Source organism: Megachile rotundata, chromosome 14, assembly GCF_050947335.1.
Source record: "Megachile rotundata isolate GNS110a chromosome 14, iyMegRotu1, whole genome shotgun sequence".
NCBI lineage: Eukaryota > Metazoa > Arthropoda > Insecta > Hymenoptera > Megachilidae > Megachile > Megachile rotundata.
In genome coordinates this window covers 11,085,585-11,108,024 of record NC_134996.1, presented here as the reverse complement: position 1 = coordinate 11,108,024, position 22,440 = coordinate 11,085,585, and the positions used below count along the sequence as shown (strand labels likewise).

Below are 22,440 nucleotides of genomic sequence, written 5' to 3'. Positions count from 1 at the left end.
TAATATAAAGGTAATATATTCAGTGGAACGGTAAAGTTTTCATTCTTTTGGCTGAAACAGTAGAGCTTTTCTAATATTTTCGAACTGGTTGCTCTATTTTAGTCAAGTTAGAATCTTTTCAATTAAAATATCTTTTAAGCTGTCGCAGTTTAAAGTCAAGAATTTATTTCTCAGGTTCTCGAGGACTGGAGGCGCCATACGCAGTTATGGTGTACGTCCACGGTGAAAGTTTTGAATGGGGAACCGGAAATGTCTACGATGGCTCAGTTTTAGCTAGCGCTGGCCACGTGATAGTGATCACGCTGAACTATCGTCTTGGAATCTTAGGTAAAAATAATTTTCTGAATATTTCTGAACTTAGAAACGTATGAACTTCCAAGATCCTATACAATTAAGTATATCGTTTTTCTTTTAGTCCATCTCATCTGACCGGATTTACCACCCTGAATATTACATGAAAACAAGCGAACGAAACGTGGCGTTGAACAAAGAAAAAACGCGAACGAGTATCGTGGGAGGGTCGGCTTTGAACCGCTAATAAACAATTCATGCCGGTCGGATAAATTCTTATTCCAGGGAAAGCATGCTCGTTAATTCATTCGCCGCGTTAAATTCTGTCCGAATGATGCATGCACGCGTCCCAGAAACCCGCCAGGCGTCGCATTATTTAACATTATAATTACGCGAGTCCGGACAGACGCATAAATCTCGCCGATCGGTAGATTTAATGTTTCACGGTTTCTTTGTCATATTCAATTTACAACATACAGAAATCGATTGCGAACGATTTCACGGTGTTTCGTCATTTTTCTATGGCGTTTAATTGGGTCAAATCGATCACCTTTGGTCGCCATCTACGATTCTACTTTAATATCTTGTAGTTCATGCGAAATTAGGGGGGGGTTTAAGTCATCATTTTGTCAATTTCGATTTAGTTAAAGAATAACAAGCCTTCAAAGTTTGCCGACTTTTGCGAAAATAGGTTTCACTTACGAATTTTTATTTCGGAAACTACTGAACCAATTTAGCTAAATTCTTTTTTGTTTTATTCACGAAGAATTGAGCTATTTGAAAATATTTTTTTTATCTCCGTCAATTTGTTATACAATATCGGAAAATTTAAATGAGTTCTTTTTTTGCGTTTTTTTTTCAATGAGGCAATGTTTACATTTTGCGATATTTTATAACAAATTGACGGAGATAAAAAAAATATTTTAAAATAGCCCAATCCTTCGTGAATAAAACAAAAAAGAATTTAGGTCAATCGGTTGGGTAATTTCCGAAATAAAAATTCATAAGTGAAGTCTATTTTCGTAAAAGTGGGCAAAAATTGCGGACTTTGAAGGCTTGTTATTCTTTAACAAATTCGAAACCGGCAAAATGATGACTTAAACCCCTCCTAATTCCACACGGACTACAACATATTATGATCAGAGCAGAATCGCAGATGGTGATATTCCGAAACTGATCGATTTATGAAATGACCCAACATAGTTTTATTTGTGCGTCTTAGAAAGCGACATTACATAAACAGTAATTTGCAACTTCCCATGACCTATCCCTTGATCTCGAAGCTAGATAAAAAAAAGTAAATCTTGATATCGTGGCAGTTTGCCACGGAGCTCATCCCATTGTGTATTCGAACTTGCGCGAAACATAGGGAGGAAAACAATGGCGGAATAATAGAGGAAAAATAAGGTGGAGGATCGAGGTGAACAGATATGATAGAATAATAGGGAAGAATAATAGTATAGACCTTTTGGATGTGTTCTTTTAAACGAAGACACAAGGAAAGTGGTGGAGTTAAGGTTTGGCTGTGTTCCAGGCTTCCTGAGAACTCGTCCGTATCCGGACAGAACGCCAGGATCCGGTGGAAACCTGGCGTTGAAGGATATTGCCATGGGACTGCGTTGGGTGCGCGAAAATATCGCTGCTTTCGGAGGAGATCCAACGAAAATCACGTTGATTGGACACGATACCGGGGCTGCTTTGGTGAATTTGCTGCTGCTCGCTCCTTACGGCAAAGGTAGGTCGATAAATGCAATTTTGCCTTGAATGAAACTGCAAAAAATGTGACGGTTTGGTAAATTGTGAACGGGGCAGTTATCATAAAGACTCATCGACTTAATATCATTCAAGCATCCGCATAAATATTTTGACAAATCTAAAAAATGCCGGCTATGGTAAATTCTGAGAGGGGACAGTTATCACATATCGACTTAATATCATTCAAGTATCCGCATAAATACAAATCTAAAAAATTGCAAATAGATGAATCACAAGAATCGAATTTTCTAAATGGGAAGCGCCATTGTTGGCATGAATGTTAACGACGCACTTGCACAACGATCAAAGAGACAAAATGGAAGGCGCAATTTGTCCCTAGCTCGCGGTCAGTTCAATAAAAACCATTTTTGGTTCTCCAGGAACAAAACGAAGCCACGCAATTTGTCACCATCGTGAGAGATCAATACGCACGATTTTTTCCGCTCGTCGATTCATCTACCGAGTGTCGCACGTCCAGGATCCTTTTAATCGCGCCCGACAACGATATTTCTGTTCTATTTCAAATCGATTTCCGTTCGTGTCGCTTGCTGTTCCGCTGTCCTTCGTTATCCGCGAATTCCGGCAATTTGGTTTTGATCGCTCGCCGTAAACGCAGTTTCGAAAATCATATTTAGTTTCGTACTGGTTCTTTGCTTATTACGTTCATGCAGAAATAATTACTGTTTCAATCTCTTGCGACGAGGTAACTCGTTCGACTGATTAATTTTCGGTGGGTAGCAGTGCAGTTTTAGTGAAGAAATTTTGCTTTGTTTATTTTTGGATTGTAGAATGAACGTTGGGAACTTAGTTAATGGGGATTTAGGTAGTAGGACACAGGAAAATTGGGATCTAGGGATTTGGGGACTTATGAATTTCGTGTGTGAGAATTTGGGACATGTGGATTTAGTATGTGAGGATTTGGGACGTGTGGATTTTGGGATATGAGGATTTGGCACATGTGGATTTGAGGATATGTGGAATTGGGATGTGTGAAATTGGGGATATGTGGAAATGGGGATATGTGGATTTTGGGATATGTGGAATTTGGAATATGTGGAATTGGGGATATGTGGAATTGGGGATATGTGGATTTGGGGATATGTGGAATTGGAGGTATGTGGAATTGGGGATATGTGAATTTTGGGATATGTGGAATTGGGGATATGTGGAATTGGGGATATGTGGATTTGGGGATATGTGGACTTTGGAATATGTGGAGTTGGGGATATGTGGATTTGGGATATGTGGAATTGGGGATATGTGGAGTTGGAGATATGTGGAATCGGGGATATGTGGATTTGGTATGTGAGGATTAGAGACATGTAAATTTGGTGTGTAAGGATTTGTGACATGTGGATTTGGTATGTGAGAATTTGGAACACGTAGATCTACAATATAAAAAGACACAAAAATTTACAACCTTCTGTATCTAAAAATCTTGTGACCTAGATCTTCAGAATTTCAGTATCTTGAAATTCAGAATCACTATCTTGAAACTCAGAATACTTGACACTTGAAATCTAAAAATAGTAATTCCAGTAAGTTCCCAAAATTTGAACTCAAACTGTGAATAATACGAGAAACAAGTTTTAAATCCATAACATGACGCAGTTACACGAGAAGCTCTTACATAATGTAGACGCAACTTCGCGGGCACAAACAACAGAACCACAAAGGTGTATTCACACAGGACGGCGAATATATCGTGGAAGAGAAACAAAGACCGTTTGCAAGAGAACACGATAAAATAAACAGGAGAGACCAGCCGGAGTAGTTGCTCCGAATGTCGGTGGCTGTCTGAACAGGATTTCACCGACTGCCTTAGCCATTTCCAGGCGTTTCCGTTGTCAGCGGAAACGCTGGCAAACAGTTTACATCTTGAGACTGCTTTGGTAACGCAGCATCTCCGTTTCTACAGCCGCAGGAAGCGTCGTTGAAACAGTTCCTCTTCGTTCTACGTTGCAACCACTTTTCCCGCTCGTCTCTCTTCTCTTTACGGAACCCGATGTCGGACAACTTCCGTTCAGTGAGAACCAACCGAAGGGTCTTTTCTGACCCCCTGGAGAAATGCTCTCGAGGATGATCATCGATGAAAAGGTACAGTCTAGGTCAAATTTAACTCTCTCGTGGAAAATACGAGGTGAAGAGAAAAGTCTTTTTTAGGGAGATTTGGAACTTAGGGATTTAGGCGTATGGGGATTTCGGACATGTGGATTTGGGGATATGTGGAATTGGGGGTATGTGGAGTTGGGGATATGTGGAGTTGGGGATATGTGGAGTTGGGGATATGTGGAATTGGGGATATGTGGATTTGGGGATATGTGGAGTAGGGGATATGTGGATTTGGGGATATGTGGATTTGGGGATATGTGGATTTGGGGATATGTGGATTTGAGGATATGTGGATTTGGGGATATGTGGACTTTGGGATATGTGAAATTGGGGTATGTGGAGTTAGGGATATGTGCATTTTGGGATATGTGGAGTTGGGGATATGTGGAGTTGGGGATATGTGGAATTGGGGATATGTGGAATTGGGGGTATGTGGATTTGGGGACATGTGGAGTTGGGGATATGTGGAATTGGGGATATGTGGATTTGGGGATATGTGGAGTAGGGGATATGTGGATTTGGGGATATGTGGACTTTGGTATATGTGGAATTGGGGATATGTGGATTTGGGGATATGTGGAGTTGTGGATATGTGGATTTTGGGATATGTGAATTTGAGACATGTGGATTTGATATGTGAGGATTTGTGAAATGTAAATTTGGAGTGTGTGGATTCAAAAACTTGTAACACACTTGTTACCCTTGGAATATGAAGATTAAGGTACACATTTGTGACTCTAATGATTTACGAACCTACTTAAAAATTTAAAAACTGAATATCCATAACTATGTAAGTACAAAAATTGGAAAACTGCCAAATGTGCATACGTGTCACATTGCATGAGAGTGTACAAGAAGTTGATACGTCGAAACTTTCACCCTCTGGACGTACTCTTTGTCCTTTACTGGACAGACGAGTGATTTCCGTTGGACTGTTGGTGAATTCGATGGAACTTTCAGGAAATTACCTCGTAACAATGACACGAAGCGTTTGAAGCTGCGAACTTTATTCCGTTCGAATAACATAGGTCACGGCTTTTTAGATGATTACATTTTTCGATAGATACATTGTTTTAACTTGACAATTTACGTTGGTAATTTTACTTAAAAATGAAAATCAGAATGATGGAACGTGTGTACTACTTATGACACCAATCGTAGTTAACAAAGAAATCATTAATTCCGGTGTATCTTCACAGCTAATAAGGCCTTTGTTTTTACAGGCCAAAAGATATCAAAGACACCTTTCATCGAAATTGAATAATCAGAGCACACGTCGAGTTCCCGCTAATTATTCGTTGATTGCCAACTAATTCAGCTTTATTTCACGAGCTGGCACAGTCTCAAAGCATAATTAATGTTCTACGCGTTTGCACGAGCTCTTATAATAATATCATACCGGGCGGACGAATATTTACGCTGCTCTCGACCCGATCGTGCTTAGACTGTATACTTTCCCTAGAAACCAAATGTCGTTGTCTCGTAGTGTAATTTTATGCGTTTACCTCGCTACAGTTTCAGTGAAATAGCTCTATCAAATATTGACTGTATCAATATATCAATTTGCTGGAGAAAATTTAAAAGGTATTTGGATTGCGAGAAATCTCACCGATATTTCGGACAGAAACATGTCTCAAATCTATAGGTTCTCGTATGTGAATGTCACATACGATCATATGTATGACCTCACATGTCCCAAATCCTCACATACCAAATTTACATATCCTCAAATTATATATCCCAAAGTCCACATATCCAAAATTCGACATATCCCCAACTTCACATGTTCCCAAATCCACATATCCCCAAATTCACATGTCCCCAATTCCACACATCCCCAACTCCACATGTCCCAAATCCTCACATACCAAATCTACATATCCCCAATTCCACATACACCCAACTCCACATATCTCCAAATTCACATATCACCAATTCCACACATCCCCAACTCCATACATCCCAACATCCACATATCCCAAAGTCCACATATCCCTAACTCCACATTTCCCAAATCCTCACATACTAAATCCACATATCCCCAATTCCACATATCCCCAAATTCTCATATCCCCAATTCCACACATCCCCAACTCCACATGTCCCAAATCCTCACATACCAAATCCACATATCCCCAATTCCACATATACCCAACTCCACACATCCCCAATTCCACACATCCCCAACTCCATACATCCCAACATCCACATATCCCAAAGTCCACATATCCCCAAAGTCCACATATCCCAAAGTCCACATATCCCAAAGTTCACATATCCCCAACTCCACACATGAGTGACCCCAAATCCTCACACCTCAAATCCCTAAATTCTCACCTAACATTGTCCCATCTCCGTACCTCCACATACCCTTCTCCTTACCTACAGTCTCCCTCCCTGGCGACGATCAGTTATAATCATCGAGCCACCATAGCAAATGCGTCGTTAAATCCCGCCGGATATCGGCGTCTGATCGGTAAAGCGAGCAGAACGATTGGAAAGGAAAAGAGAAATAGGTAGGAAACCGATGCGCCTTGCTCGCATTGAATCAGCCAATTGCCAGGAATCACGCTCGGCTGCGTCCGTGATTACTCGCCAAGCCAATCGTTCGTGTACCAGGGTCTATGAGAGGCGAGAAACAGCTCGAGGATAGTGGCTGAAGGAAAAACGAGGAAAACGAAATGGATTCACGAATCACTCTTGGGACCCGCGATCCTATTCCCCGGAATAGAGGTTACGGTTTGTTGTGTGGTCTCTCGAGTTTCTGATGGACGTCATGGTGGAGCAGCATAAGTAACTACAAAATGGACGTCTTCGTTTCACTGTCTTAAGATATAAATTCTTGTTGGAATTTATATAAATTGGAAGGTTCAGATGCATCGAAAATCATTGGGTATTTCCAGAGAGACATCAACACCGCCGCTAGTAATGGTGATATGCAAATTATTCGCAAAATGTTAAAAGATGGAATCGATATCAATGATCATGACTTTGAAGGAAGAGCACCGTTGCATTTTGCCGTTAGTAATGGACACGTGGATATTGTAAATCTTTTATTAGAAAACGGAGCCGATGTGTCTCAAGTTACTAAGAAAGGTAACACCTCGTTACACATTGCTGCTTCCAAATATTACAAGGAGATCGTCGAAATTTTGTTACAACATATAAGTCGTGATAAACTATTGAAGTATGTGAATGCTAAGACAACCGGTAGCGGTGCTACGTCTCTCCACATAGCTGCCATAAATGGCTCTCTGGATATTGTCAAATCTTTGCTCACACATGGCGCAACTTACAACATCAAAAATAACAATGGCGAAACTCCGTTCGATCTTTCCTACGACCCCAACGTCAATTATCTGTTCACACTAATTGATAAGTTGTTCAGGGATACAAAAAACAGTCACGTTGATGTTATTAACGTTTTAGAGATTTTAAAACACGATGACTTTTTAGCTGCGGTAAACGCTTGCGACATTCAGGGATCCACGCTGCTGCAAGTTGCAGTATCCAACAAACATAAAACTATTGCTTCCAAATTATTAAAAATTATACAACCATACAAGAAATCTGCTGAAATAATGATGGTAACATTTCCCCTTTAACTTGCTCGTATACACTCAATAAGTGTACGTACTTATTAACGTCACACTCCACAGCTTCCTGTTTGTCTTTAATCTCCGCTGAACTTGCTAAAAGTATCCAATTCCGTTCGCGAGTGTCCTCGATTTTTCTCCCCCAAGATCGTCTCTGTTCACACAATTTTCCGGCGTGTTTCGCTCTCGAATCTTTCGTTTTCTTTCGTTCCTCGACGAAACGAAATTCCAGCGATAGCTTATCGAGCAGTGTTAATTAATTGAGGCTGAATCCGTGCTCCTCCAAGTTCCCGGCACTTTGGAATTAACGTTCGCTCCACCGCGATTCACGATCGCGTGGAAAAGTTTGCAAGAAGCTCCGATATTTAGTGAGTAGCGTGATTGAAATAATAGCGATCACCCGGCCTCATTCGTTAAATTACCAAAGTTTAAATATTCCCTCTTCTCATTAATTGATTTCTGAAATTTTTTTACGGAGAAAATAATTTCGGAGGAATATTTAAAATATTTAACGGAGAAAATGATTTTGCAGAAATATTTTAAATATTTAACGAAGAAAATAATTCCGGAGAAATATTTAAAATATTGAACAGAGAAAAATTGTAGTTTCCAATTTTTTAATCGAATATTTTGCGAATGAGTAAATTTCAAATTTTCACTACTGTGAAGTTTGAATCATCGCAAATTGAAAAGTCCGTCGTTTTTAAACTTTCAGACGCCATAGTTAAATATGATACAGCAACAAAATAGAGGCATCGATCGTCTCGAGTGTTGTGCCATTATACTGTTCTGAAGAAAAGACGCATTAAAGTCGGAGGGTGGGATATATCGAAGTTATTACAACATCAACACGGTAAAGTCGTTATCCGCGATAGCTCAAAGAGATTTACGCGATAATAAAAGATATTCAAGAAGACTGAAACGTCGTTGCCGACGAGTTATGGCTCGCTGGCACACAGGTAGAACAGTAATCTACGTACAGCGGAATGCCAATTTTGTCTCGCGTTTACGAGAAGAATATTTTCTCCTGAAACAATTTATTCTGATCTTATCGTGTTCGGTTTCGAAGGGCAAATTTTCTACGTTTTCAGAATAATATTGAGGACATAGTTCTTTCTTTTTCGTTCGAGAATTTCGAATCTTCAAAATTTTGATTTAATCTGGAACAATTATTATGTTGTTATAAAAATTATTACAAGGGGTACAATTATTAAAAAATAGTTGGTTAAACATTTTTTACATGAAATACAAGAAATGTACATAGTATGAAAAAGTAAAGCAACTTTTTAAATTTAAGGAAAACTGCATAAAAAAAATCTATGTGGACGTTGTGTGAGGAAATCTATAAAAGGTGGTAGAAAAAGTGGTAACAAAAATCCTGGCTACAAATACGAAACCTTTAATACCGTAAAAATTTGTCTACAAACATAAAATCTTAGGACTTTGAGGTACGTTTTTGTGAAGCAAGTTAAAAAGTGATATAGAGCAATTATTCTGTGCGTAGTTCAGTAGAAACGTTTACACAGTGACTCGCAGTATTTCCAGGTTTGCGAAGCTGACTCGCAAGGATTGTAAGCCACAGGATAACCAAGCGAATGTTGCTAGTCGTCCTTTATCCATCGACGTGACCCGATGTGGAAATGTTGCAGGGTATCCAGATTAATCCCATGGAACGCCGAAGGGGAAGCAATACACGTCGAATGCAAATAAATATTCTTCGGCCGCAAATATTTGTCGCTATCGGTGTAATTTTCGAACGTTTGTTTCTGCTGTTTCGATATTTTTTCCTTGAGACTTTTGTCAAAATTGTGGACCAGATTTGTTTGATTGTGATGCAAGTTTCTGAATGATGTTACGGGGTTTAGTAATAATGGTGGATTTCAGTAGTAATTGTCGACTTTGGTCAGACGTACATCGTCGTGTTTTATTATTAATTTTATAAGGATATTTATACTTTTACTATATTTTATACTTTCGTACTTTAGAATATTTGAAAATACTTGTAGAGTTTAGGGCAATTTTGGACATTTTTTAGTAGTATAAGTCAACTTTTGTCAGACATCTTAAATATCTTACAGTAAGAATATAATTGTAATAAATAATGGATAATTTTTTTAATGACTGCAATATGTATTATGTGCTGTTATGTACTACTCAGAGATTGATGTATACAATTGTCTTCATCTATCAGTAGTAAAAGTCAACTTTGGTCAGACATCTTAAATATCATCTCACAGTAGGAATATAATTGTAACAAATAATGGATAACTTTTCTAATGTCTGTAATATGTATTATATTCTGTTATGTACTACTCAGAGATTGATGTATACAATTGTCTTCATCTATCAGTAGTAAAAGTCAACTTTGGTCAGACATCTTAAATATCATCTCACAGTAGAAATATAATTGTAACAAATAATGGATAACTTTTCTAATGTCTGTAATATGTATTATGTGCTGTTATGTACTACTCAGAGATTGATGTATACAATTGTCTTCATCTATCAGTAGTAAAAGTCAATTTTTCTCAGACATCTTACATACACAACTAACAAATTCAATTAATAATTATTTTCTCTATCTACATACAATACCTAGAACTACAATTCAATATCTAGAACTTACTTAAAGTTCTATTAATTTATCCCTGACATTCAGACACTCTCATAACTCCGCAAGTAGTAACAGTCAAGTTTAATCAGACATCCCAAGATCTTCCAAACGCTCGATCTAATATAAATTAACAACAAATAACCACACACGTTGAATAAGAAAATGAATATTTACGAATATTTTCAGGTCTATTTCACAGGGTGGTGTTATCAAGCGGCTCAGCATTAAGCCCGTGGGCCTCCGTTCACGATCCAAACGACCTGCGTCTTAAAGTAGCTGAGCAAATAGGTTGTCCCACAGAAAACGACGAAGATATTGCCGACTGTTTACGCGGGATTCCTCTTCGCGAGATCATGGCGGTTGAATTGCCGGAAATCCGGTAAGATAGCGGCTCTTCACGAGTTTCAAGAATCAAATAATTCTATCGTAAAGTCGCGTGTTTTCGTTTATTACTTCGATACGATACTTCCATAAAATTATAGTCTGTTAGAACTTTTGAATTTTTGTATTTAAAAACTTTTTACTTTTGTAATTTTGTAGGTTTTGAAGGTTGGAGTCTTGCAATTTTAGGATTTTTTAATTTTTAATTGTGGAACTTTGAAATATTCAAGTTTGGAATTTTTATATTTTTCAATTTTGTGAATTTGGAAATTTTGAAGGTTGCAGTCTTGCAATTTTGGGACTTGCAGATTTTTGACATTTTTAGACAGTGGAATTGTATAATTTTCCAACCCTAAAATTTTGAGAGAAAAACCTGAGAAAATTAATTTTTTAATTTTGCAATTTTGGACCCTTAAATTTTACAATTTTTGAACCTTGAATATCTTGCAAGTTGCAGAATTTTTTAATCCTAAAACCACCTGATTTACCCACCCTTAAAAGTTTCCAAATTTCAAACATTGTATCACAAACTTGCCATTCCCCAAAACTTTCCCCCAAGCATAAATTAACCTAACAGTTCCAGATATCAATCTCAGCACAATAATCAGCGTTTATCGCAGATCAAAGTGTCCCTAATCGTGCCCTAACTATCCTGCCCTATAATTACCTCTATCGATCTCCTCAGAAATATTCTTCGTTGCAGGTTCGTGCCTCGTATAGGGCCCGGCTTACCAGTGGACCAAAATAACCCCGACCCAGGTCTGGACATGGAAAGAGTGAGCGACACGTTCATCAAGGTGCCTCTGATCCTCGGTGTATCGACCACTGAGTCGAACCTGGACTTCAACGCCCACGATATTCAGTACGGTCTCGAGGAGGATCATCGGAATCGTGTTCTCCGCACGTTCATCAGGAACGCGTACGTTTATCATCTGAACGAGATATTTTCGGCGGTGAGAAACGAGTACACGGACTGGGACAAGCCGGTTCTTCATCCCATCAACGTTAGGGACTCGACGATGGAGGCGTTGAGCGATGGACACACCGTGGCTCCGCTGATGAGAATAGCCTTTTATCACGCCAGGAGGGGAGCCAAGACGTACTTCTATCACTTCAGCCATCAGAACAAGAACAACGGATATATGGAGGTCAGTGGTGAACTATGGCCAGGATTTGAAGAGGCGTTTATGCTCAGAGTTGTTTAGGATATGCGAGTTTTGTAAATTTTTAAAAATATTACCTAGAGCCTTATTTCGCAATTTGTCGACGAATTAAAAATGTGTTAATAGCGCTGTAGCCACGGTTATTCAAACATTTCGCACTCGCAAATTTATGCAAAATTAACTGAGACTTAAGCAGTTGGTTCTCCGTCGCTGCTCCACTTTTCGCTCTCGCCAAAGAGTTGAACGCAAAACTTCGAGTCCGGCTCTTTGACGATGGCGGCTGGTGTACTTAAGAAATTTCGCGAAGAATCAAAGAAGTCGCGAATAAACGTCTGCAAGGAGGATTAAAGAAGAAAAAGAAGCGGCGAGGTCCCGCGAGAAACAAGTTTACAGCGGAAGTGGTTCAAAGGGCCACGTTTACTCTCGACGCTTTGCGCGGGTTATTTGCCGTTTTAAAAACATGGCTTCCTTTGAATCAATTTGGCGAGCGCAACCTTTAGATAACAGACTTACTACATTTATTAAATAACTCTCTTTGCGAACTACTTACATATCCTTGAGAATTCCAGCTAATATTCTTTGACATGTATTTTGTTTTTTAACTTCTCTTTCTTGTAAATAAGACCGGTTGTATATTTATTAAGAGTTTGTAAGATAGGTTTCTGTGTATTTTTGTTTTATATTGGTTTTATGTTTGAATAGTGATGTAGCAGAATTGTATAACTGTGATATAACAGAATGTTTATAGCAGAATGTTTATAGTAGAATAGTTTATAGTAGTATCTTTTGTGAACGATGTTTCATGCATTAGTTAATAGGTTTACATATTTTTCTTTTAATTTTTTCCGAAGTTTGAAAGAAGAATTTTTTCTGAAGTTGTGATTTGAAAATTTTCATATTTGGATATTTTTAAGTTTGCACGTCACATAAAAAATGTCAAATACTTTTAAAATATTCCACTGTAATTATCGATAATTAAGATAACAGCACAGTCTTGCCTCGACACTATCATAGGGAAAAAACGAAGCGAAGAAGCAGCGTTTAGCTCCGGTTAATTTAATCGCGTGAACGAGCTGATCGGGCTTCGAACTCTTCGAGATTGGCAGTGCACAATCTTGCGTTTCCTCCTCATCGATTCCCTTCTTCGACCCGACATCCACTCTAACCGCTGCCCATGATTTCACGATGAAGCTACTGATTTAATCAGACCAGGCCGCAGGAGCTGGTTCCATCACGACCGCCTTATACAACAAGTCTAGAACCGTGTAAATTAAGCGCAACGTTATCCAACTTGCTGGGTAGAGGAATCTTGGAGGTTTGGGTTATCGCTGTCTTATAGGTTAGAGTCTGTTTTTTATTGGTAGTTCCAATTCTAAATTCCAAATCCTCAAAGTCCCAAAATCTTCTAATCTCAAAAACCCTAAAATTCCAAATCCTTAAAGCTTCAAAATCTTCTAATCCCAAAATTCGTAAATTTCAATCCTCAAAGCCTCAAAATCCCTAAATTCCAAATCCTCAAATTTCCAAAATTTTCTAATTCCAAAATCCCTAAGTTCCAATCCTCAAAACCCCAAAATCTCCTAATCCCAAAATCCCCAAATTCCCAACTCTTCAAATCCCCAAAATCCCTAAATTCCAATCCTCAAAGCCCCAAAATCCCTAAATTCGAAATCCTCAAATTTCCAATATTTTCTAATTCCAAAATCCCTAAATTCCAACCCTCAAAACCCTAAAATCTCCTAACCCCAAAATCCCAAATTTCCAATTCTTCAAATCTCCAAAATCTCCTAATCCCAAAATCCCCAAATTCCCAACTCTTCAAATCCCAAAATCCCCAAATTCTTTCTCCAACTCTTTACACAACCATAAAAAACAACCAAACGCCAAAAGAATTTCAAAAAAGTAAAACTTCGAAGCAGTCTATAATTTTGTCAGAAATGAATCCACATACGCCATAGAACGTATTACGCTTCAGGACATGATTTATAGTCGGTAGGATATTCAATAATGGCTGAAATAATTTGACGTGTTCAATTTGCATTTCTCGGCATCGTCGATTAACTCCAATTAACCGATACAGTTTTCCGTCATTGCCGTTGAATTTTAATTAGTGATAATTAACACGGTAATAAATTATCGTCAGTTCATTGTTACACGTGCCAACAAGTTCATACCAAATTAATACTACATCCATCGAACTATGGTAATGATCTTGATGTCTGCAGTTTATCCCGAACGATCAGCTGTCTATTTAGAAGAGTTAGGTTAAATAAGAAATTGTATATAAACAAAAATATAAAATTATATATGATAAGGTTAGGTTACTTTTAACTTTAGAATTATAATTAAAGTGTTAAGTAATTTTCGTAGGTGTTTGCGTAGAACTACTATTTTAATAGTAACATAACATAGGTAAGACAGGTTAGGTTTCACAGAGTGAAGTCAGGTTAGGTTGTACAGAGTAAAATCAGGTTAGGTTATACAGAGTAAAGTAAGGTTAGGTTTCACGAAATTTTACATTATTAAAAAATACACTTCTCACTTTATATTTTCTACAGTACATTCTAAACAAAATAGCATATATATTTGCATAGAATGAAAATTCCAAAAGTGATACAAAATAAATTAGATCAAATATTAAAATTCAAGTTACAATCTTCTCCACAAAATCCCTCCACAACAAAATAATTAAAAACACCCTCTTGACACGACTGTCAATATCCCAAAAAACCGTTCACAAAGAACTCAAACCCAAAGAATTCAAAGCCAGGTTCCGGCAAAGTTGATGCTTTGCTAAAATCCCGAGAATGCTTTATTAAGGACGCAATTGCATAGAAACTCTCTGTTGTTCAATAGAAAGGAACAAAACAGCTTTGTACACAAGCGTTAACAAACGCAGATATGTACAAAGCTGGTATATCGCGCAGCACGTTTCAAGTAAATCACAACAGGACTAAAAGTTAATAAGTTTCGCCCGAGGGCCAGGGTTAATAGCGATTTAGTGCGTCTGCTTGGCAGGCCTGGCCAACTGCGTACGCACAAAGCGAAATTTAATTAAACCCGGTAAGGCAGCTCGTTTAATAACTTCCGGTGACGTTGTTAACTCTTTGCAACTTCCGACATTATTATTCGCAAAAAGTCTTGTAGTTTTTGTCTGTACGACGTTTCGTCTGTTTGTGTCATTTTCTTTTTGGGGGATGCGTAGTTGAAACTTATGTGTTAGGGAATTTTAGGTCTGTTTTATTAATGGGGAGGTTTAATTAATAGGTAGGTTTAATTACTAGGTAGATTTTAATTTTAAACATCTAAGATCATTTTGACGAGTTTCGTAAACTCAGTATTGGATAGTCTCAAGTCTTACATCTGCTACGAAACAAAATGGCCGAAACGGGGACACAAAATGACCGATACGAGAACACAAAATGGCCGACATGAGGATACAAAATGGCCGACGCGAGGATACAAAGTGGAAGACACACTGAAAGTAATTTTGACAGTATATTACATTACTTTTTTCAAAAATAAGTTAATTAAACTTGAAGAAAACATGTATTTAACCTAACACAGTGACGTCGCACTAAATAATACTTTCGTATTAAAAATATGCCTTGTCTCTGACAATTGAATAATAATTTTGTACAATAATAATTCTAACACATCGACCAAATATCTTACACAATAAAATTTTATCACAAAATGCATTTACACTCGAACATCTTAAAAAAAGGAACCTTTTGATCAGTCCAGTATTAACAACACGTCATGCGGTAAATTCAGTATCGACAAACGAGAACGCGGTGAGTTAAGATAGCAAGAAAAAGAAGAAGAAAATACGAGGAAACAAGGTGGTCGAAGCGAAAAGAAAAAGGAATAACTGTTCGATATAAATTTACGAGTGCAATATATTAATAACAGACGGCGATTAATAATTGAAGGCTGGTGTGTTGGATACATAGGTGGTATATCGCTGGTATATTAGTATTGGTAGATAAATTAGAGAGGAGGGTAGTTAGTAACATGGGTTCTGCCCGAGTTCTTAGTTGCACGAAGTGCATTATTTGGGACGTGCCTCTATTACAACTTTTTGAATATGATAATAGCTTGATAGGGATTTGGAACTTTTAATAGGGATTGTAGCTTGGAACTTTTTACTTTGGAAGTTTGCGATTTTAATATATTGGAATTTTCAAATTTTAGAATTTTACAAAATAGGGAAGTCTTTGAGCTGAAGGATCATTTTGACGAGTAAACTCAGTATTGAGATAGTCCAAGTCTTCTGTCTGCTACGAAACAAAATGGCCGACACGAGGATACAAAAGAGATTACTCTTGAGTGTTGGAAATTTGAGACTTTCAAATTTTGCATCTCTCTATTGAAATTTTTAAATTGTTACCATCACTCCTAGCTTCCAACTATAATATCCTAATACAGCTGCCAACTAAAATAATTATAAACAATATTACAACCAACTACTAACATAATACAACAAATATAAGAACGATCAACAACGAAACCTCAAAGAGTCTCTCAACCATAAAATATGTCTTTGCCTCAAATCATATAATATTCTAATACATCTGCCAACTAAAATAATTATAAACAATATTACAACCAACTACTAACATAATATAACAAATCATTTAAGAATCATTTAAGAAAATGATTAGTAATGAAATTTCAAAGAAAGTCTCTCAGCCATAAAATATGTCTGCCCCAGATATCAAGATCGCAAGATGTCCGCACAATACCTGCTCAATAATACTAATTGCAAAGCAGAGCGTGAATCGTGCGCGGCCAATTTTGTTTGCGTTCCGCATCGAGGTCACAATGCAAATCTCCTTAATTCGCAGCACAAGCAACCGAATGTAGAACTTCCCTAGTCGGTTCTCGAGTGTCCTCCTTGATCCTGCACCCTCGACATTTCTCCCCCGGTAGATCTACAGATCGGTGCATGCGCGTGCATACATTTCGCAACAGTCGAAGAAGCGTAGCCCGCTGGATTAGCTGGAGAATTTACAGGTGTGTCTTAACGCTTATCGGCTCGGATCGTTTAATGGATGAGTCGTTTAACTTGCTTCTACTAAACGCAGCTTGTAAAACGGGCTTAGCTGTCTCGCTACGGTGTTGAGTACACTTTTCTGTGAACTTGAAAATTTATTTTAGGATTTTTGTATTGGATAGTTTAGGATTTTTATACTGGATAGTTTAGGATTTTTATATTGGATATTTTAGGATTTTTGTGCTGGATATTTTAGGATTTTTGTGCTGGATAGTGTAGGATTTTTATACTGGATATTTTAGGATTTTTGTGCTGGATACTTTAGGATTTTTGTGCTGGATAGTTCAGGATTTTCAATGTTTAGAAATTGGAGACATTTGACTTATTAAATTTGAGGAGTTTTGCAAGTTGAGAGTGTTGGGATTTTTGTACTGGATATTTTAGGATTTTCAATGTTTAGAAGTTGGAGACATTTGACTTATTAAATTTGGGAAGTTTTGCAAGTTGAGAGTTTTGGGATTTTTATACTGGATATTTTAGGATTTTTAATGTTTAGAAATTGGAGACATTTGATTTGTTAAATTTGGGGAGTTTTGCAAGTTGAGAGTTTTGGGATTTTTATACTGGATATTTTAGGATTTTTAATGTTTAGAAGTTGGAGACATTTGATTTGTTAAATTTGGGGAGAGTTGGACGTTGAGGGTTTTGGGATCTTCAGGTTTTGGTACCTTTTATTTCTGTGCGTTCTACTTTACTTAAGAGTACTATTCATTATACTTTTCCCTGAATATTTACTTATTATTTTACACTCAATAATATAGAATATTCAGTATTTATATTATACCAAACAAAGAACTTGAAAATTTTAACGTCTTCAAGTTTTACTACTTTTAATTCCTATACTTCATCCTTCACTTAAAAGTACTATTCACTGTATTCCTCACTGAATATTTACTTATTATATTACACTCAATAATATAGAATATTCAGTATTTATATTATACTGAACAAGAAACTTGAAAATTTTAACATCTTCAAGTTTTACTACTTTTTATTCCCATACTTCATACTTCACTCAAGAGTACCATTCTCTAAACATTTATTTATTTTTTGGTTACAATAAAAGAACGTATATTATTCTGAATACTATTACAATACATAAATAAACACTCAACAACAAAATAATTTTGTTTCAGCGTCTAGGAAGCATCCGAGGAGAAGACATACCCTACATCTTCGGTCTGCCATTAGTAGCCGGAGGACTTTTCTTCCCTCGAAATTACACTCGCCAAGATCAAATAGTGGCTGAAGCTGTCCTCACATTTTTCACGAATTTCGCGAAGACCGGAAATCCTAATGAACCGCACAAAATCGAATCAGTGGATTACGGCACTCCGAAAGAGAAGACTAGATACCGAGGACTCATTTGGGAACAATACGAAACTGGTACTCAACAGTACCTCACAATTGGTATACTTCATATCAGTTTTTAATATTAACTCTTTCAAACCTGATTTCAATTTAAATTGAAAGAGTTGATGAAAATGAAGCATCTGGAATGAATAATTATAGTAACGTTTTGTTAAATTTTGCAGCGATGAAGCCGAAAATGAAGAGTCACTACCGTGGTCACAAAATGGCGGTCTGGTTGAATTTGATACCGCAACTGCATCGACCGGGAGACGACGACGTTTCTATGAGACATCATCACTTTCGAGAGAGGGGTGATCATTTTTATGCAGGTAGAGTTCCTAAAAATGTTGAAGACTCAGTAAATTTAAGAATATAACCTAATAAATGTGTAGTAAAAAATGTAGAGCTTAACTTAAAAATGTAGGACTTTAATTCTACAAAAATCCTCAGGGCCAGTCCGAGACGAGTGGTACACTCCGCTCCCTCTGGTGGGCACAACGAAAAGCAGCGCCTCCTCCACAACCGCGTGCAGCACCTCAACCGGCGAGGACAGCATCGCCGAAGACATAACGCCCATACTGGACGACTCGGAAGACGACGCGGAACTTTTGCAAAGACTGACCTCCCGGCACTACTACAGCACCACCACTGCCCTTGCCATCACCGTGGGAGTCGGTTGCATCCTCCTAGTCCTGAACATGTTGATATTCGCCGGGATTTACTACCAGAGAGACAGGGACAAGAAGCGAGCAGCGATGGACTGCACTCCGAACGGTCAGGAATCGCTTCCGATGACGACGAGATCCTCCATGAAGGCTCCAGACAGTTCACGATCGACCCAAGAACCTCCTCCGTCGTACACCACCTTGGCGAGAAGCCCCTCCATCCAGGAACACCATCAGATTCCCCAGAATCCCTCCACGGACGAGGAGCAGCCTCAGAATGAGCAGAAACCTGTACACGCGACGAGTAATACCATACACAAGGACCCTATCCCTCCTAAACCTCCCACGAGGACCACCAGCTCCCTCAGCACCACTGGCAGCACCAACACCATCAAGAAACGCGTGCAAATTCAGGAGATATCCGTATAGCATTAGGGGTTGCCCCTAGAGGGCAACGCGAAGACCAAGAAGGTGACTTTCGTGGACTTCGAAGAGTCCAAGTTCTGAGAGCAAGCTCGTGTAGATGCTAATAAGGTCCAAAGAGGATCGATGAAGAATGGGGATGTCGGTAGAACTTTGGATCTTTTACACGAAGACGGATGCTGAACCCTGGAGTTAAGATGTGGACACTTTGGGCTATGTTCATATTTGTAACTTGAACACGGTCCGTAAGGTTAGGTGTCTGTGCCGCGTGTCTTTTCTGAAACGCTTGTGAGTTAACGTGGGACATTGTAGGATGATGATTGTCACTGGAAGTACTTGTTATTGGACATTCGTCGGGTGAATAATCAGTGTTCTTTCAAAAGTGTTCTTCTCGTAGCTGGCATCCAAGATGGCGTAGCGATGGTCGCGGGCGTAGACTAACTTCCGGTATAATCGACGCTAGGCACGAATGATTCCTACTTCCTTTAATACGCGAAAACTTCGAGGTCTTTTCTATCCCAATTACTGAAAGTTGTGCACGGTTTCGCACGGATAATCAATTAGTTAAGGTCTGTGTAAAGCGATACGTAGCGAACTGGTAAGAATCTTCAGGAACGTTGATCAGCGTGATCTGAATGAGAGGCAAAATTTAAATATAAATCGGTGTATTAATTACTGTGTATGATTGTTTGATAGTTGCTTATAATTATGGTTATCGATTAAACTCGTGAGAAAACTATCCTTTCGCTAGAAACTAACGGAGAACCTTTTTTCTGTAATTAAGTAAAGTTTTGTATCGTTGATTCAGACTTTTGATTTCCTTGACTGCATAAAATTGAAGAAAACGAATATTGTGAAGTTATTCGAACTCCAGCAATTTTTTATCGTCTCGATGTTATTGTTATCGACGGAAAGAATATATAGGCACCCGATATGCAATATACCGGATGGTGTTCGCGTGAAACCTTCCACTGTGCGATGTTAAAATTAAATTAGGGGTGAAATTGAACTGTCGTTCAAACTTTGTCAAAACTTGGCTGGTAATTGTGGAAGGTGTATTGGTGTAACTAGGACCTTCTGTCTGGGGACCCTAGGTCTTTGGGAATTTTTAAGTTTAGATATTTAGAATGTTGGTAATTAATTATTTAAGAATTTTCAAATTTGTATGATAAAAATTTTGAAGACTTTCCTGGTTACGCCAATATATCAGAACGTAATCGTAAAGAAGATTTTCCTTCAAATTGAATAATGCCTAGATCTCCTCGACCAAGTAATCTAAAGCCAGACTATGCCCACGCTTACACGAACATCATTCATCTTTGTAGGATTTTTCAAGGTAAATCTGATGCGGTTAAGAAATTTAAAAAACAATAAAAATCTGGACTTTGGAAGCTCGACATTATCATCGAATGAAATCAGAGTAATTAATTTTGAATTTCTGAGAACGTGCAGTAGAACGCTGTGAAGGAAATTTTCTTCGTTTAATTGCGAAATTTGTTGCTTAAAATCGTATTCAAATGTTTGAACTACTTAAATTGTACAGGAGTAAACGAGAACATGAAGCTACTGTCAAGTAAGTAATTTAATAAGTTAAAAATAATACGCAGAATTCGTGTTTGTACGTTTTTGAATTTCAAATAAGCGCGCGCTTTTTGAAAGGCATATGTCATAGCTGTGGAGATAACATTACAGAAAATTGCGTTTTTTGACAAAATAAGGCACTTTTGAACTAAAATGGCATTAGAAAAGTGTTGTATAATCACATTGGGAATGGAACAGCATTATTATAGTGTGTTGGAAGCGTTAATAACGAAAATTAAAATTAATAGCATTTCATGGACTAAAAAATTGCCGTCCATCTAGCGGTGAAAGTTGGAACTAACGAAATAGAAAATTGCGATTTTCTCGAAAACTAGCGACTTTTCCGAAATTCTGAGATATACAAATTGTTCCTGGTCGTCTAAGGAATCGAACGAATATAATTATAGCCCTCTAGGACTATTAGGAAAGAAATTAGAAAAAAGGTGCATTTCATGGACAAAAAAAATGCCGTCCATCTAGCGGTGAAAGTTGGAACTAACGAAATAGAAAATTGCGATTTTCTCGAAAACTAGCGACTTTTCCGAAATTCTGAGATATACAAATTGTTCCTGGTCACTTACGGAATCGAACGAATATATTTATAACCCTCTAGGACTATTAGAAAACAAAATAGAAATTTAATGCATTTCATGGACAAAAAAAATGCCGTCCATCTAGCGGTGAAAGTTGGAACTAAATTTCCGATTTTAGTTCCGACTTTCGCCGCTAGATGGACGGCAATTTTTAGTCCATAAAATGCTATTTTTTTAAAAACCGATTCTAACGCTTTTACAGCATTTTGAACACTGTAATCTTATTGTATTATGATAAAATAACACTCTGCAATAGCGTTTTTGCCGTAAAATTTGCTAATTTAGCGAAAAAACGGATTTTTATATTTCGTTAGTTCCAACTTTCACCGCTAGATGGACGGCATTTTTTTTGTCCATGAAATGCATTAAATTTCTATTTTCTCTTCTACTGGTCCTAGAGGGTTATAATTATATTCGTTCGATTCCTTAGGCAACCAGGAACAATTTGTATATCTCAGAATTTCGGAAAAGTCGCTAGTTTTCGAGAAAATCGAAATTTTCTATTTCGTTAGTTCCAACTTTCACCGCTAGATGGACGGCATTTTTTTTGTCCATGAAATGCACCTTTTTTCTAATTTCGTTCCTAATGGTCCTAGAGGGCTATAATTATATTCCTTCAATTCCTTAGGTGACCAGGAACAATTTGTATATCTCAGAATTTCGGAAAAGTAGCTAGTTTTCGAGAAAATCGAAATTTTCTATTTCGTTAGTTCCAACTTTCACCGCTAGATGGACGGCAATTTTTTAGTCCATGAAATGGAGTTTTTTTAAAAATCGATTTTAACGCTTCTACAGCACTTTGAGCGCATTAACCTAATCGCATTATGCTAAAATAACACTCTACAAGTGCGTTT

The 22,440-nt window shown here is 37.8% G+C and overlaps 2 protein-coding genes and 1 long non-coding RNA gene across 18 annotated transcripts in view; 2 read left to right on the top strand and 1 right to left on the bottom strand.

Annotated features, from left to right (window-relative positions):
- The window catches only part of NLG-5 (neuroligin 5), a 317,239-nt gene extending 296,978 nt beyond the window's left edge, over nucleotides 1-20,261 (top strand). For all 16 annotated transcript variants that reach the window (XM_076539447.1, XM_076539446.1, XM_003699989.3 and 13 more), the window contains 7 exons: nucleotides 175-327; nucleotides 1,826-2,026; nucleotides 10,555-10,747; nucleotides 11,453-11,897; nucleotides 18,108-18,381; nucleotides 18,507-18,653; nucleotides 18,775-20,261. In XM_076539447.1, the coding sequence (XP_076395562.1) occupies nucleotides 175-327; nucleotides 1,826-2,026; nucleotides 10,555-10,747; nucleotides 11,453-11,897; nucleotides 18,108-18,381; nucleotides 18,507-18,653; nucleotides 18,775-19,418 (2,057 nt within the window). In that variant the 3' untranslated portion in view covers nucleotides 19,419-20,261. The remainder of the gene's footprint in view (nucleotides 1-174; nucleotides 328-1,825; nucleotides 2,027-10,554; nucleotides 10,748-11,452; nucleotides 11,898-18,107; nucleotides 18,382-18,506; nucleotides 18,654-18,774) is intronic.
- On the top strand, nucleotides 6,099-8,259 carry LOC143265744 (uncharacterized). Its single transcript, XM_076539464.1, has one exon. It carries the CDS (start codon nucleotides 7,095-7,097, stop codon nucleotides 7,761-7,763), a length of 669 nt encoding a protein of 222 aa, XP_076395579.1. The 5' UTR covers nucleotides 6,099-7,094; the 3' UTR covers nucleotides 7,764-8,259.
- Nucleotides 17,994-18,668, bottom strand: LOC143265748 (uncharacterized). Its single transcript, XR_013040417.1, has 2 exons — nucleotides 18,536-18,668; nucleotides 17,994-18,464 (listed from the first exon to the last, which is right to left on the bottom strand). It is a non-coding gene; the product is annotated as an uncharacterized LOC143265748 (long non-coding RNA).
- Nucleotides 20,262-22,440: the final 2,179 nt, after the last annotated feature.

Coding starts and splice junctions, on each gene's coding strand:
- LOC143265744 (XM_076539464.1), top strand. CDS start 7,095: ATGCAAATTATTCGCAAAATGTTAAAAGATGGAATCGATATCAATGAT.